The 18,137-nt window shown below is 35.3% G+C and overlaps 1 protein-coding gene across 7 annotated transcripts in view; it reads right to left on the reverse strand.

Moving 5' to 3' along the window:
* The window catches only part of KDM4C (lysine demethylase 4C), a 268,145-nt gene that overhangs the window by 122,493 nt on the left and 127,515 nt on the right, over nucleotides 1-18,137 (reverse strand). For all 7 annotated transcript variants that reach the window (XM_085528382.1, XM_015848974.2, XM_085528383.1 and 4 more), the window contains exons 9-11: nucleotides 5,048-5,241; nucleotides 3,042-3,280; nucleotides 740-1,053 (exon numbers count right to left, since the gene is read on the reverse strand). In XM_085528382.1, the coding sequence (XP_085384508.1) occupies nucleotides 740-1,053; nucleotides 3,042-3,280; nucleotides 5,048-5,241 (747 nt within the window). The remainder of the gene's footprint in view (nucleotides 1-739; nucleotides 1,054-3,041; nucleotides 3,281-5,047; nucleotides 5,242-18,137) is intronic.

Below are 18,137 nucleotides of genomic sequence, written 5' to 3' on the forward strand. Positions count from 1 at the left end.
TCTGGGCTCCCTGATTCAAAAAAGACAGGGAGAGAGTCCAGTCACCAATGGGGCTACAAAGATAATCAAGTGACTGGAGCACCTCTACTGTGAGAAGAGGATGAGGGAGCTGGTACTTCAAGATGGAGAAGGTTCAGGTGGAATGCAAGAGGTACTGTCTAAACACCAGGAATCACTTCTTTACTATGCAGATGATGGAGCACTGGCACAGGTTGCCTAGTGGCTGTGGATTCTCCCTCCAAGAATATCTTCCAATGCCAGCTGGCATTGTTCTGGGTACTGTGCTATGGGTGAACTTGCTTGAGCAAACACTGTTGGACCAGATGACCTCCAGAGGTCCCCTCCAGCATCTACTGTTCAGTGATTATGTAATCGTTTGTGTTTCCGATTCATCGCATTTCTGGTCAATTAAAGCTCATTGTCTTGTTAACACTGGCAGACAGTGACCACAGGAGTACCTTGAGAGTCATTGACAGATCAGATTTACAGATACAAAGTGAGATTAGTAAAAATCTGAAGTCAGAGGGAAAACATATCAACATGTGAGATCCAAAAAATCCTCCCTTTCAATTCTCACTCTTGTCAGAACACTTCAGAACATGCAGAAATTAAAATCTGATAAAAATCATGCACATTCTTAACTGCCTTACTATGGATATCATTTCTCATTAGGAACAGATCTGGCCATGTATTAAATCAGAAATATATTAACATAATGATGAAAATTTGCTTCACATACATTGGATGTTTCCATGTCATCATCTTCATTCTTTTTTACAACTGGCACTTCATCATGTCCCAGGCTACTTCCACTTTCTAGGTCGCTGACATCATCCTCTGTAGAGACATTCACCTTTATAGCTGGGCTTTCTGCCTCAGAATTATGCTCCGGGCTCTTCAGGAATGGTATGGATGATTCTGACTTATACTGAGTTTTCAAGCTCTCTTCTTTCTTACAGCTACTAGAAGTGGGCACACAGGCCCCTGAATCTTCAAATGTAACGAGGGAGTCACCGGAATCTTCCTTGCCCTCATCAGCTTTTGGTTCCATTCCTAAAGGAATAAGACAGGAAAATGAGTCTGAAAGGATGATTCCCTCAGGTCAAAAACATGGCTTCTTAATAAATCTCAAATGATATTACTGCATTTCATTTCAAAACAAACTGAATTATTCAAATAAAGAATATAGTTCCTCATTTAAAAATCATACAAAAATAATATTGTAGTAGAAGGACATACATAAAAGTGTAGCATAGGTTTGATCACAGAATAAATTAAATGTAAAATTTTGAGTTTGGAGCGTGAAATATAGCTTTAATCTTTTAATGGGCATTTTGTGTTCAAATTGCAGCAGTTTTAAGTGATTCAAAATAATCAATATTCATGTAGCTTGTTTACTCTGACAGCTCGCAAGCACTTTTACTGGCTGGAAAAAAAAACACAATATAAAAGGTTGGTATATTGACCTTTATGATCTGCATTTATATGTATTATGCCAGTTTTACAAATGAAAATAAACAAAGACTAATGGTTTATAATTAGGAAAATATATTCCAAATAGATACCAAGAATATTTTTGAAAGCGACAGCATCAGTCTAAAAATGAAAAGCAATTAGCATAAATTTATAGTTCAGCAATTACTGTAATTTCATATTTCAGTGAAATTTCACCCTTCAGTGCTGAACGGTGAATTTGTGTGGATTTTACTTTGTTGTAATTCTTTATCTGCGGATTTTTCCATGGATTTCCATGTTTTCTGGGTTGTTTTCAGACAGAACTCTATGCCACACAGCCCAGTGTACTTTTCAGCAGCACTTCCAAGGGAATAAAGTAAAAGGTCTCTAAAGTCCCTTTTCACTTTTTCTTCGCAGTGATTATTTCAATGTGCTCTTCTGATAAAATGACAGATCAAATTAGAAAACTGATAGAAAGCCCATCCAGTAACAAAAGAGAATCTGTGCAAATGACGACTACTGTCCCAGTACAGCATAATGAATTACTGGACAGAGATAACTCAGGACAAATCCGTTCAACTGGAGCTAGCTAACATCTAAAATGGTGCTTTCCTCTACAAAGGTCTAGCCACCAACGTTCAGTGGCACAAGGGAAAATGGAGAGTGCTCCACTTTTCTCCCTGTTCCTTCCCTTCTCAACGAGCACATGAAGGAAGCTAACTAATCACTATAACTAATCATGAGTTTCTCAGTGCTCAGGGAACACTTCAAACCTCTGCTGAATTTGGGGGAAGTTGTAAAGGAACAGCACCACAAAAAGCTTCCATATTGGAATAATCACTGTGGTATCCTCACAGGGCTCAATCCTCCTTCTGTTTACCACCTCTAACATAAGTAACACAACTATTAATAATTAAAACCAGAAAGAGTCTGTATATGTGCAACCAAATTTTTAGTATAAATTTGAAATCACAGGACTGCTCTGAAAAGTAAGATTTTGGTTTGCCTTTCAGACAAGGGATGTATACACTTGAACTACAGTGAAATTCAATATTAAGAGAAAGAATAATCTGCAGAATATATTAAACATATCAGTAGATCTCAGTACAAAATCACTGTAGGGAACAGAGCACCTTTGATTTGACAATACCTTTATAACTTGCATTATCAGGCAGCTAAAGGGAAAGTGACAGTAATTTTGTAGTCTCAAAATAGAGCATATTTTTGCACACAGACCACTTTTAATATGCAGTATTCTTGATAAAAATACACGCAGTGCATTGCAAATATAAATGTTCAATACTGTCTGCATCAGTGTTGTCATCCCATGTCATTTCCTACTTTATTTTTTTCTTTGCTGTACAGTTGATATTACGGGTGCTATAAAGATGCTGCTGTTCTCAGTTCTTTATAGCAATTTGGTCATTAGCTTTTACTGAATCAACCTTCTCTGTTTAAATTTGTAAGTACTTAGCTTTAGTAAGCTTACTTAGGATAGTACGATGCTTTAACATCAACTGATCAGTGGCATTAGAGAATCTACAGCCTACAACTTACATGAGAAAAATCATCTGTCCTTATCTCACCTGCAACCTTGACATTATCCAATAAATGTTGATCCAGCTGCATTCTACTACTACTTTCTTCTTCCCCAGAAGGCACTTCTGTATTTAGCGGTCTCACTTTTTCTTCTGGTTTTTCATTGACCTTGAAGCCATCAGTAGTTGCTTCAGTCTCTTTGATTTCTGCACCAGTTGCCATAGCAGGCTGTCTCTTGCCCCCTGGAGTTTTAAGCTTTTTAGATCGAGATCTGTTGTGCTGGAAGCTGTTATAAGAGATATTGCTGTCAGAGTAGAGTCTGTCTTGGATAAGATAAAATGTCTACCAATATATATGTCCCCTTCACCTGCTTAAAGTGGTAAAACCTGACAATTTTTCATCTTTTTGTGTTGAGATAGTGTTTACAATTTATTAAGTGATAGATTAACTGTTTGATTTAACCTTCTAATCTTTTTAACCATTCTATGACAGAAGTTATTGAACTGTAAAATAGTTCTACGTAACTATCACTTAACCAGCATCCAAAATAGTTTTTTGATGAACCATTCTTTGGAACGTGAAAGAGATCAACCATTAAGAAATTATTGAATGCAAAACTCTCTCAAATATGTTAAAGCCAGGTGCTGCTTCCTATGCCAATTCTAGCTAAAACAAAAGAAGTTGAAACAAAAGAGCTGCAAGTTTCTTTCAGGAACAGGTTTGCAATTTATGTGCTCAGGACAAATGGAAGAGGAGATTGGAGTCCAGTTTCAAATTCAACTCTATGATACCAAAAGAGAACATCTGTATCTGACAGATTATATATCACATTGTAAAGCTGATGATGCATTTGTGGTAAATGCCCAACTGCATGGGGAAAAACAAAGGTCTTGCATGTTAGACCCTAAAAACCTCCAGAAAAAGAAAAAAAAAAAAAGTTTTGTTAACTCTATCCCTTTATCCATTACCCTCTAATCTATACCTTTCAACATCCTCTAAAATATTAACAGTATTTCTATAAAATTGTAATTCCAGAAAAAAATTAGTCCAAGTATGACACAACCAGCATTATGACTGCTTTTATGCAGTTCTATTGAGGCAAACTATTCCAGCTTCAAATGTTGAAGTTACATAACATAAGTACATTCATGAAAGCCCCCATACGTGGTATTTCCATTTTCCCTCTGTTACAACTTACGTAATTCCCAAAATCACAATTATTATAAATTTCAGTTGACAAATTATAGTAGAAATGAAGCTGAACAAATAATTAGGTATTATTTGATAATGAAAAAGAAAATCCATAAAAGTCATGTTTGGCAAAATCAAGACAGGAAAGCAGTAGTGTAGAAACAAAACATATCTGTGCTATGTAAACAAGTAGCATGATTAGCACCAAGAAAATGAAACCATCTATAAGACTGATTCAAGAGGTCAGGATTTGTAATCTTCAGTGCCGAGATGTTTTTCCTCCTATTTTTGTTAGTGGTGGAAACATAAACAACTGAGATTTAGACTCTTATGATCTATCACTGACCTGAGGTAGATAAAGAAATGTTTTGGCTGCTGCACTGAGTCTGCCAAATAAGCAATGATATCTCCTTAGAACTAGAGTGTATTGAGGACTAAGATTGTTGCTAGAGGCATCATATGGCTGCTGGGATTCTGCCATGGCTTCTTGCTTTGTTTTTCCAATTTAATCCCTATCTCACCCGTGATGATGACACTTCTCCCTTGTTTTTGGATGCAGAAGTCGCTAGAAACAATGATATTTTCTATGGAGTAATGTTTACTAAAGAATGATTCTAAACTCCATGCAAGAATGAATTTTGACAGTCTCTATGTTCATTAACTTCAACTATGCATGTTATTTCTGAGTTAAGAATGAACTTCTTATAGTCACTCTGAAAGAAGACTCACTTATCCCTACACGTAAAATAGCAAATAAAAATAAATCTATTGAAGTAAACAAACTAGAGTAGAATGTCAGATAAATACAAGGAAATGGATGTCATATTGAAAACAACCAAATGAAGGATAAAGAAACAAATACCTCTTGGAATGTTTCCTTATTTTTTTTCTTCTCTGTAGCCACATCATTACTTCAGGTGTAGATTCAGGAGTAGGTTTTGTATGATCAATGGTATATAAATCTTTGCCTTGTTTCCACAGCTGGTATCTGTCTGGCTGAAACTTCCTCACAAAAACATCCATGGATATTGTCACCATGTCTTTTCTGCAGGTGCACTGCAAAAGAACAGAGGAACCTGAGTGACAAGTACAATACACCACAGACTATAGTTAACAAAATCAAATACAAAAATCCCACGTGTGAAATCCAGTTCTTCTAGTGGTAAGAAGCATTCAAAGATGCTAACTCAGGAAATGTGATATTCCAGGATACTATAGAGGCACTTCAGCTCAGTTAAGACTTGGCTATTTCTAAACCTAAAAACTAAAAGAAGCCATAGCCTCACTTTAAGATCTATTTACTGTCCTTTGTAAACTTAAGCATAATATATTGAATGCAAACATCGCATGAATCCTCAGAAGCATCATTATTTTCTTCTTAAAAATAAGCAACATATTAGCCACATGTCCAAAAGGTATTTGCAGGAATTTATAGGGCTCCATCTTTTATATCTCTTCTAACGAGAAACTTCTTAGTTAAGAAATGCACACAAGTATCACACCAAATTTCTGTTTTGTTTGGGTTTTCCTACAAAGAGGAACAGGCAAGAATGTAGAGCAGACACTTAAGTTTCTTATGTTTCAAGGTCTAGAACACTATGTTATAAACCTGTAATCTAGCCTTCTGTGCAATGTACACCTTAAAATCTCATGCACTATTTCTCATGCACTATTTCTCTCATCAACTTCACTTTGGCCTCTGATCAATAATCTTTGTACTGTTTTCTTTCAAATGCTGTGTATGATGGAATATTTTATACTAATTGAATTAACAATTTTGAAAATGTATGGGATTCTTTGTAAGAAACACCATAAATACTAACAGATTATTTTAAAACTGAAGCTATTTTACTGAAGCTTCAAAATACTTCTTAAAAGAGGATGCAACAAATCAATCAATATGCCTGCAGTACATACATTATTCAGACTAAAAGCAAATTGGCTAAAAAAGCAGATTCTTAAGTGGAAAGACTTTTGAAGAATTTAATACTACAGATAAATGACTCTGTTAATGGGCAAAACTGAGATAACGTTTTCTTTAAGGTAGACAGTGATATACAAAAAATGCTAAAATGCTAAATACATAGCCTGGCTTTCCAGTTAATTTAAAAGGGGTGAAAAAGCATGGAAGGTGTTTACTCTTATAAAAATTGAAACACGCTTGTGACAGACTGCTAGTGTTTATTAGCTTGCTTTCTGTGGGATGGATGCAAATTCTTTTGTCTGCTCTTTCTACCTATTTCTAACCCACCTTTCTTCTTCTTGAAAACCGTTAAGTAGTACAATGAAAAGAAAGAACACCAAGATGCACTAACACATTTGCTTTCCTTTCAAAGACAAAATAGGAAAATCTGAAGGCAAAAGCTAGCACATGGCAATGACTTAATGGGAAGTTACTGCATACACAAAATCTTTTTAAATGATTTGCCAAATTTCCCTACCAACACACATCACACCACTGTCCCAATAAAATCCCTACCACTACTGCTGTAGTAATATGTAAGGACTGCCAAGCAGAAAAGCCATGTGCAACCTGCAGACCAGCGCAATCGCAAAGTTAGCTTCAGAATCCTACTTCAGGATCTTAAGCTGCTAAAGATGTACACCTCCGTGTAAAAAATAATGGAGAAACATCATGCTCAACACTACTATTGCTTGCCCAGAATACAGAATATAGCATATATAGAGCATATATATGCTGGCCTTTTTAGCAATGGGGGGGAAGAAAAACTATCAGCAACTTTAACCAATTGGCCTATACAAATGTGATACATATTTGTAATGAGAAAAAACTACCTAAGCAAGACATGCTTAGCCACAATTTTTTTTTTCCCCCAAATAAATATTATTCATAAATGGAAGCGGAGAATAACTTCTTTGATTATTCTCATTTGTTGCACTCATTCAGAAAAACTGGGATGAATATGTCGAGCTTCTAGATCTATTCCTGTTCAACAACTACCAAAGCATCTTTCAAAACAGGATTCTTTACCTAACTACTCTCAGCGAGATTATGGTAAGATTCATGCTTTGACCAGACGTATTTTGACCATATCACATCTAACTAGGACCTAAAAAAGCTCTTAAATTTTTTTTAGACCATTAACAACAAAATTCACTTCTTCATAAAGGGAGAGTGGACATCTATAAAACATAAAGCAACAAATATACAGGTTAAGGAAAGTATCAGGTTGTTAAACTTTACATGCTGTACAAACGACACAGAAAAAAAATGGACTATAAAAATCATCTAGTCAAGGTATTTAGAATCAGAATCAGCGAAGTTGGAAGGACCTCCAAGATCATCAAGTCCAGCCATCCACCTACCACCAACATCTCCCACTAAACCATGTTCATTAGTACAAGATCTAAACCATGACCCTTAACACAGGATTTCTCGGATCACATTTTTTCATATACTTTCCTAACTGTTTATAGTGATTAAAGCTTTCTCCATGGTACACTGTCAATGATGAATTTATAGGAGAGATATATTTCATTTAATTTAGATTCTTCTTCCCAGTTTAACTTCAACTGCACTGTTTAACAAACCATTCCACCTACTGTCTTCCACCCTTGATGCAATATCTTAAACAAATGATGCTCAGAAAATGAAAATGAAAAAAAAAAAAAAAAAAGTTTTTTTATAAACTTCAATTAATAGGTGCTGCAGTTAGAACTGCATTCTATGGAATACCTGTAGAACAAGTGTTTGTCAGGCAGTGTTTGCTTGCTGGACAGAATTTAATAAATCCTAGTAGCAATAAACGTTCTGTGCCACAGGATCAGGTTGTGATGCATTTTCACACTGACCTTCTGGCAACTTCTGCACTGCTGCAGAAACCTTTGATATTAGTTAGCCATCCACACAACCTGCAATAAACCAAGCTCTCCTCTGACAGTCAAAGAAAATATAAGCAGTTCCTTCTCATGTCCAGTCATACAGAACACAAATTCAAAACATCACTTTCTTTAAGGGCCTTTTTATACATTCCACGATGTGTTAAGTAAATAACAAAACAACATACTTCTAATAAAATCATTATTTGTATTCATATATGCATAAGCAAATAGACTGCAATATTTGTAAAACAGTCCAATATTTAAACACTGCATTAAAAAATATTTTTTACTTGATTCCTATTTCCAATTTACTTTCCACTTAACCATATGCCACCTACACATTCCTCTACCAATAAATTAATAAATAAATAAGATTAATTTTATATTTAAAAATACAGAAACATGGAACTAATTCCACCAGAGCCAGATGCCACTGTTAAAAACATCTGTTTTCACCCAGAGTACCAGCATTCTCTTCAAACCCTGAGAACAGAAACACTGAGGGGAAATTAGTGAAATAAGACCATCTTTTTCTACCTCCCTGACTTTCTTTCTGTTTATGTTATCCGCCATTACTGCCCTTGCTTTCTTGGCTCACAAGACCCAGAACGGACTGACTTAAGTAAGACTTCAGTGTACTGAGTTAAGTAATAGAATTCAAAATGGAACTAAACAGCAGCCTATGATCCAAGGAACTAGATGGAGACACACTAAGATCTGAATGAAGATATCTCCACATATATATAGCAAGAGCTGAGAAGGGGCATTATATATGTGTGTATACGTATACACGTAAGTGTGTGTGTGTATATACTCTGGCTTCTAATAGAACAACAAATTAATATACAAGATAGCATGCCTGTTCTTCATGTGTTGCTACCCAGAAAGAAGATGACACCAAAAGAAACAAGAGTGTATTGTCATGTTTAGCGTAGTGAAAAGAGTATCATTGCCAACAATGCTCAATTTATATAATAAGTAGAACAAGAATAGTAAAACTATGCCTCTGAAGCTTGACTGTTTTAAGGTTCTCCGCTGCTATTGTATGTGCACGTCTGCTTTTTTGTGAGGGGTTTCTTTTTTCAAAGTAGTAGGAAAAAAAAGATGAGTTGAATCGTTAGATGTTAACCTTTCTCTCTTCAATCTCATTTTATTCTTTATGTCTACCCAAAATCCTTCTCCTCTCTTGCTAGGAATCCATCCTCGATGCCTACAGACAAAAACCCTTTGTCTGGAGCTTTTCTCTGCTGCACATCAACTGCCCTCTATCCTTCTCTTACACTGTGTTGCTCACCTTAGTACATTTGGTCTGCCCTTCCTCAGTTCTAGACGGCAAAGGCTTAACTTAGACTATGTCAGACTGCTTGCATTGAAAACAGGAAGAATTCTGACACTATGGAGACTGCATTTACTATAAATAAAGTAATTCTGATCTCCTGAATACCTGAAGTAACCAAAATATATTAACACAAAAATATTTTAAGAATAGCCTGTGCAATCATGTTTATATATTACAAATCATATCATAAATTGTACTTGTTAGCCACTAATGCAGGTGAACTATAATGCTATCCCTCATCTTCATCATATAAATTCCACAGTCGTGACAGAGTCACAGAATAACTTGGGTTGGAAGTGACCTTAAGGACAATCAAAAAATGTATTAAGAAGTGTTAAGAATAACAAATCAACATTATGAATAGTAAATCACAGTACATAATGGCTTCTGTCTGGGGGAAGGAGAATTCAGCAATGAAATTCTTATCAGAGAGAAATGACGTGGTCAAGTCTTGTGTGAAGCACTGAAAGCACAGTTATATTCATTAAGTTTCTCAAGGTATGCAATAGACAGCTGCAATAGCTTGGCTCAGTTTTTCAAGATCAGTTGCCTAACATCTGTTACACATAGATATTCTGCAGCATCTGTACACACTGTGTCAAACAATAGGCTCAATAAACTACTGATAGGTTTATATACTGATAACCTCACCAGTTGTTAAGAGGAAAATCCACAGAGGATAGGAACTGCAAGAATTAACACCTAACACAGTCTTCTTCTAGACTGTCAATCTATTAAATCATTGTTTAGTCAATAAGATTCTTAAATTGAGTTCATGTTTCCCCAGAAACACTTCATTTGTGCTCCTGCTCAGCAAAACAGAACAAAATTTAGCAAACTTATATATGCTTTCCAACAGATAACAAAGATATCAATCCTACACACATGTCCAGGAATTTGATAATGTTTTGCAATTATTAATGTTTTTTCCTGATAACAGAAAAGAGGAAACCAGACCACAGAAAGAACTGTTTGTCAAAGTAACATCACAGACAGAACCAATACTAGAATATATTTGACTCTCTGCTCATTGATCCAAATGGTAAACCTTACTTCTGAATTTAAGAAAATTATTTTCTCAGGCATCTAAAAATATTTTTTTCAGCCCTCTCTAACAAACCCAATTCCGCCACAGAAAATGAAAATAAAAATTAAATAATAATAATAATAATAATAATAAAATTTTAAAAAGAAGTCAAAACATGGAGGGCAGAAAAACATTAATGAAAATCAAAATAATGATCTGGCCCTACGTATTGGAATACTGGGAAAAGAAGTAAAGCACAGAAATTAAATAATTTCCAGCTACCCACTGATATGACTGAGCTTTTAACAAAACCTGTTAAGGAAAGAAACAGTAGATATCCAGTGTTCTAACCCAGTTTAAATCCAAACCAATTAAGTTCAAGAGCACTGTGATCCTTAAAAACTAGCAAACAAACAAACAATATACTCCAGTCTTCCTAGAAAATCCAAAAGCCTGAACAGCAATCCTGTCAGAAACGATGCAAACAAAAAAGCACTAATAATATTTTTTTATATATGCGGTGTAGCCTTAAAGAATTGTCCTTCAAGCATCATTGCAAACAGCTATCTTCAAGTCTTCCAAAGGCAGAGGAGCTAACGGCTGAATTAATCATGGAATAAATGCTGTCCAAAGTTCTTCTGGTTTTATTTATGTAGGTTTTTGTTCACATGTCAAGTATTTTTCCCAAAAAAATCTCTACCAGTAATTTAAACCTAATCAGAGAGATTCCTGTCTCTCGACATTTCTGACAACATCATTTGTTGTCAGAAATACTAGTTGTTCTATTAATGGCAAGAAAACTACCTGTCAGTACTTTCAGCTCTTCAGAATGACCATGAGTTAAAGCATAGCATAATAAGATCTCTGTCATTCAAGTTTGCTGGGAGGATTTGGGAATCAAAGGGGAACAGAATTACTGTTTGAGGGTGTCTTATCTGCATACAGATTTTGCATCCAAGTTTTGTTTTTTTTTTAATCTAGCACACACATATTTCCATACTTATGGCGCTGCACATATTTAAAATTAAGGCAGACTACAAAGTCTTCCAGTAACAGCTGTTTGGTGAGTATGTTATCATCAGTGGTTTTCTTCCATTTACTGGGCTTCCAGATTTTGAACAACCAAGCAACAATGAATGTCTTATTTAACAAAAGCATGTCATAAAGAAGGTTGCCTGCTAACTTCTAATTTACACACTTCTCTCGCCACTTGAAATTCTTGTAAAAACATTACCAGAACATAAAGCAATTTACAGTCTGACTATGAGACTTAAACATGCTTTATATAGACGCATGAAGAAAATACATATACAATGTACATATACACATATGTAAATATATTTTACATATATGTGTATATATATAATACATATATATAATGTATTAAAATTTTAATTTTTTTCATAAACAGTGTGATAGGGGCAAAGCCAACATGTCCTAACTTTTGAGGAGTTCCTATTCATACTTCTACCACAATTTCCTTTCAAACTGAGGTAGCAACAGAAGAAACCAACTAAGCACCTTAAAGTTGTCTGAAATTTCCCCTTAGCACAGGAATGTTCATAGCTTCTACCAAATATAACCTGTTCAGAAATTGTCTAGCATCGGTAGCTTAGCTGGATTTTACACTGTGTTTTCTCCTTCCCCCCAGTTCATTAATTAAAGTAAAAACAAACAAAAAGAGTTGTTAAATCTTTACAAGGACAAAGAGAATATCCTCCACAAATGGGAGATTTCCTCTCATTGCTAACAATGCAGCCAACTTAACACAATGAGAATACAAGCTTTGTTACGCAGCTGGTCTAGGTTTGCTAAGGTATGAGAGGAGGTGAACATAAAATGACAGTAAGGATGAAACAGCAGACTCTTCTATGACTTTATCCTCTAACACGTAAAAGCCATATGGAAATCCCTTCAAAAGTTTTCATGTTCAGACATCGGCACATTTTTAGTATAAACTACTTGCAGGTCTATGAACCAAATGCTTCAAAACCTACCACTGGCACACAGAGCATGAAAACCCAGTGCTCACAACCTTACTGTCATGATCTTGGAACAGTAGCTGAAGTATTAAAAATTACTCAAAAAATACAACTTGCAAAAATGTAAGAGCCAAAAGAGCAGAACAACACCATTATGTATTTCACCTGCCACAAAAAGAGATAGAGTATCTGAACCAGAGGAAAATTCCTTAGATGAGGTATGCATTCAAAATAGGGTTAAACCACCCCTAGACATTTTTGAAAGAAATTGAATATGTTTCTGTTGACTAAGGCTCTCGCACACACACAAAAAATCCCGCAATCACTGATGCGATACAAAGCCCCTTCTAGCAAGTACTAAAGTTATCAACAAATACATCATTGTCATTAAAGATCCTAGAGAAACATCTGCCAACAGTCATGGAAAATTGAATTCCTTCCTGGAAAATATGAGTTTCCAAAACAAAGTAAAGAAAAAAAAATAAAAAAGAATAATTAAAAATAAAAATAATCAATGAACAGGCTCAGTGTACACAGAGACTGAATTAAATTTATATTCCTAATGAAAAAAATGTAAGACCATTCAAAGCAATGGAATTCCCTTCCTCTCGAGTGAAGAAAAGAATGATTGCATCTTGACAATGTAGGCCTTGCTGGTTTGCAGTCTCTAAATGCATGACAATCAAATGAGGGACTCTGACAGAAGGTGATAGCCAACACTTCTCTCCCTTCAGATAACTGAGCACAGGTCTGCATTTTGCTGTCCAGGAAATACAAAAGGAAAAAAAAAACAAACAACTAAACTGGTGTTGTAGAACAATAATATCATACAAAACGGACCTTAAAAACTTCAGAAGCAAAACCTGCATAGCAATCTGTAGAGAGCAGACTACATACATGTATAGTCATATATATATGGTCCTTCTCCCACACTCCCACTCAGTCATACAATCTTCTACCTTCTACTGCGAAGTTGGGAAGTTACAGCCACCAGTGATCTGCACTGTTGCCAAGTATGTACCATTAACGTGTTCTCTAGATGACAGCATGATTATGCATGTTCACACTAATTCATACCTCTACCTCAATTCATTGGTGTTAGGAGCCTGTGAAGACCTATGTTCATAGTAGTATTTTCTTCAATTTAAAAACAGTATTTTCTTCAATAGGTCATAGCCAAAGGATGAATCTTAATTGGTCAAGTGTGTTTTAACAACACCTCCTAACCATGCCTCAGTATTTTTAAATGTGGAGACAATTTAAGATATATGATGTTACGATGATTTTGCACTTAGCAAACTGTATGTTTAGTCTAGTATTCTTAATTTTTTATTTTGCTTCTTTTTTAATCATTAAACAGAACTCAATAAAGAATTTGAGTAATTTTATTATCTTTCTTTTCAGACTGATATAGAATATAGGAGGATCATATAAGGTCTACGTGCCTTCTTTCATAATTACTTTCTAAATAATTAAAACTGTCATCAGCCAATTGTTCCCTACATCCTGACAAAAGCTCACAATTATGTGGCAATATTATGCTATTATTAACACATTATTAACACTTCTGCCAAATGAACAGAGGATGTTCTACCAACGATAATGCAAGGTGATAAAGAACTTTAAATAGAATCCAAGATCTGCAAAATCATTTAGGTTGGGAAAAACCTCTACTGTCATCAAGTTTCACTGTTAACACGGCAATTCCAGATCTACCACTAAATCATGACCTAAGCATCACATCTATGTATGGCAACTCAACCACTTCCCTGGGCAGCAGGAACTCTATCAGTGAAGAATTTTTTCCTAATATTCATGCTGCCTGGGAGACTAACCCTCAGCTTGCTTCCAGTTCCTTTGAGGTAACTGAACAGAGCAGTAAGGTCTCCCTCAGCCTCCTTTTCTCTAGGCTAAATAACGCCATATCCCTCAGCCACTCCTCGTAAGACTTGTTCTCTGCACCTTTCAACAGTTTTGTTGCCCTTCTCTGGACAACTGACTGGAACCTGGGTAGTCACAATGTCTAATATAAATTAATGAAGCTCCCATAGGAAAAAAAAACAAACAGAACTAGAGCTAGATTCCTAGCGGGCCCCAAATTTAAGACAAATAGTTCATTACCAGTAGCTGCTTGATTATTTCAAGATAATAAGGTAATCAGCTTTACTTCATCACAATCAGATCATGTGGGATGTTAAATATGAAAAATTTTAACTGAAGTTTTTTGGTATTCATAAGAACATAAATACTGTTCTAACACCGACGCTTCCTTAACAACATCTGGTTCAATCAAACAGACATAAGATTTTATGCAGAGCTCACATTACTGTAAATATTATTTACAGAACATAAGATGTATTCTTTCACTGATTTCACTCCATTCTAAAGCATACATTTATTCCACCTGAAATAAATAAAACTGCTATTGAAATGTAAAGGCTTTGACATCAGAGAAATGCTTACACTTCATGCAAAAGAATATTATATTACATGCCTTTCACTCAGAGCAGCCTTTGCTGCAGGTCTGTATTTGGTAGAGAAGGAACTGATAAGACCAAACAAATGGTCCTATGTGATATCTTGGTGGCTTTTTCATCTGTGCGAAGTCCATTAGTCAGTCAGAACCCATCCAAAAAAAACCATATATATATCTGTATCAACTATGTATTAACTTCCATAAGTCCAATACATTTCTACAGGATGTTCCATCCACACCTGCAGCTAGCCAGAAATCTGTCATAAGCAAAACTGGTGTAAGTTCCATAGGCTAGCAGGCAGTACAAAAGAAAATACAAACTCATTCTGGCCAACTGTACTTCCAGTTGCAAAAAAAATACAACTGTGTGTTATATACAGTCACACAAGAAAGGCTGCATAGAGAAATATGTAAAAGAAAGCAGTACATGCTGTTGTTTTATTTGTGTTTGAAAAAAATGCCAGTTAACATTTATTAGCTGTAAAAGAATAAAACATATATAAATATATTTGCCATTCATTAATGTGTTCTTTAAGAGAAAAAAACATAAGCAGCAGTAGATGCCTAATAGAAAGTGCAAAGCTTTCTTTCAGTTGTGTGACCCAGTAAATTGAAGTGGGAAAAAAAAGCAGCTTTAAAAGTACAGAACAAAAGATGAATACGAAATAATCTTAACTGTTCTAATTGTGTGTTAAATATACTTTATATATTTATATACTCAATATTGCAAAGCTGAAATGCTGAGATCAGCTCAAGCCTTACTCTGCCTTTATACACTGAATGAAGAAAGGAACATATCCTCTCTATGTAAGCAACTACTTAAACCATTCCTAACAAAGATAACTTAAAAGAATAACAATTTGCTAAGCAGTTCCATTAGTTATTAATGGATATGTTTGCTCAGCATATAAAAAGCTGCCAAATATTTAAATAAATTCAATGTTTACATTCTATAGTTGTCCTAAGGATCATAACCCAGCAAACCCTGTTGAGAGTGTCAAGTCTGGCATTCAAACAAGAATCCACTTCACACTGCCCTCAAAGAATCACCACTCACATTTGACTTGGGGAAAAACTATCATTATGTCCTCGCATCAACATGATTATTTCCAGAAGTGAAGACTAATGTCAAATTACGTCTTGATTATTTAGCAGCAGGACGAAGAGGAGAACAAATTAATCTATGCAGAGAGTGGAAGAGAATATGCAAATGTCTTCAGATAAGATGGAAATGACCACGGAATTTTTATTTTTGCCTAATGTTTTTCCTTACTCTCTGCTAAACATATGTAAGTGCTTTAAGTCCAAACTCTAGAAGATAGCACTTAGAAGTTCTGTGTTCAGCACGGGTCTCTGAATACTTAATAGGGTTATTTTTTATTTATATTGCATGTGATAAGAGCAAATTAGATCATTAAATTTTAACATTCCATGAAGAAATGATAATGGCTTTCTGATGATGTCGGAATAGTCAGTATAATACTTTTGCATTTACTTTTCCAGTGTGATCAGCATCTTGTTTTATTGTGCAGATGTCACTCTACCAAATTATTATCGGATTGTTCCATCTTTAAATAGATAATTCTATGCCATATGTTTGTGTAGGAATAAAGATTCTTGCATTGAAACATACCATATTGCTCTTTCTCACTAAAACACAGTTAAAGAATTAATGTTTAACAGACACATGCCGTGTATCTATTCAACCTGCCTCAGGGGATGACGTGACACTGAAAGGGTAAAGTTGCTTGATGTTGTTTTCAACTGTAACCATCTCTAGTCAAAAAGAACTAGTAATTTAATCTTAAGATTTGTACACTAAGGAAATCACAACAGAGAAGATAAAGGAACAGAGAATTATATTCTTTGATAAGTTGCCTTTAAGCTTATCTTCTGAGAAAACACAGTTTCTTCAGCTTCTGTTCACTTCAATGGAAGCTGAAGATACAACGTGGAATTAGGTATTCTGTGAACATAGGTAGATTAAGGGGAAAGAAAAACCGCATTCAAGAGAAACCCAAATGGAAATCAACTTAGGAGAAAAAAAAATAAGTTTCAAGCAAGGGTCAGCAAAATTGTTTTTTAATCCAAATTAATCTTTAGCACACTATATTTTTATTTCGCAAAAACAGCAATGAGATGTGCGCCTCAAAATCTTTTTTCTTTTTCTTTTCACATACTTGTGAAATACTATCCCTTCCATCCTGTATAGTCTGAAAAGGGAACGTGAACATTTCAAGCTTCTTAGCCAGTTCATACAAATAAATACTGAAGAAAATGCAATGGAATTATTCTATGATACACCCTGGTTCTTTTGGATAACATTCTTCAGAGAATGTCAAATGTAGTAAACTGAGCTGTTTACATACCTGATCAAAGTTTGCTTGAAACAAATCACCTAACAAAAAGCCAACAATTATGATAGGAATCTCCACAACCAAAACTGTTTTGCCAGGTACCTACCAAGTGATGTAAGGATCATGAGGATTATTTCTTTCTATGTTAATTTCTTTCCAAAAAATGGAAAAGGAAAGAAAAAAGAAAGAATGTGGTATATTTTAAGTACTAAGTCATCTAAGCGACCACCTGTTACCTTTCCTGTTTTGCTAATGACAGCTCCCAGGCAGGCTGAGACTCTATTGTGACTCAATTTCTGGGGATAGTAACAAGAAATACTCCAGCTTGAAGAGAGAAAAACAGCAAAAAAGCAAAAAAAACCAAATAAACAAACAAAACCGATCTGAGAAAAAGCAGAGCCAATGGTACACCGTGCCCTACCACTCAGTGGCCTTCTAAGATGAAGTTACTGCAACAGCGGACAAGGGAAGAGTCACTGATATAATCCACCTAGCTTCCTTAAGACCTTTAACATTGTCACTCACACTGTTATCACTAAGTGATAGGGATATGGGGCTGATGGATGGACTGTTAGAGGAATAAAAAATTGGCAGAGTAGTCACATACAAACAGTTATACTGAAGAGCTTGATTCCAAGTGGAAATCAGTAATAAGTTATGTCCCTCAAGTCTCCATGCTGGTACAAATCATCAGTAGAGGCGTTAAAAGTCACTCAGGATGAGGTTTTGAGCAATCTGACCTAGTAAAAGATGTCCAGATGTCACTCAACCCCCCGGTATGGGATAGGAAGTTTGACTAGATGACCTTTAATGGTCCCTTCCAACTCAAACCATTCTAAGATTACATGACTATGATTCCTATTGCACAGAAAGCAAGATTATGTTTTATGTTTTTCTCTTTCAGGAATAAAATTAGCCCAAACCATTC

The sequence above is a fragment of the Coturnix japonica genome, chromosome Z (assembly GCF_054131305.1).
Source record: "Coturnix japonica strain WE chromosome Z, WE-NBRP24, whole genome shotgun sequence".
NCBI lineage: Eukaryota > Metazoa > Chordata > Aves > Galliformes > Phasianidae > Coturnix > Coturnix japonica.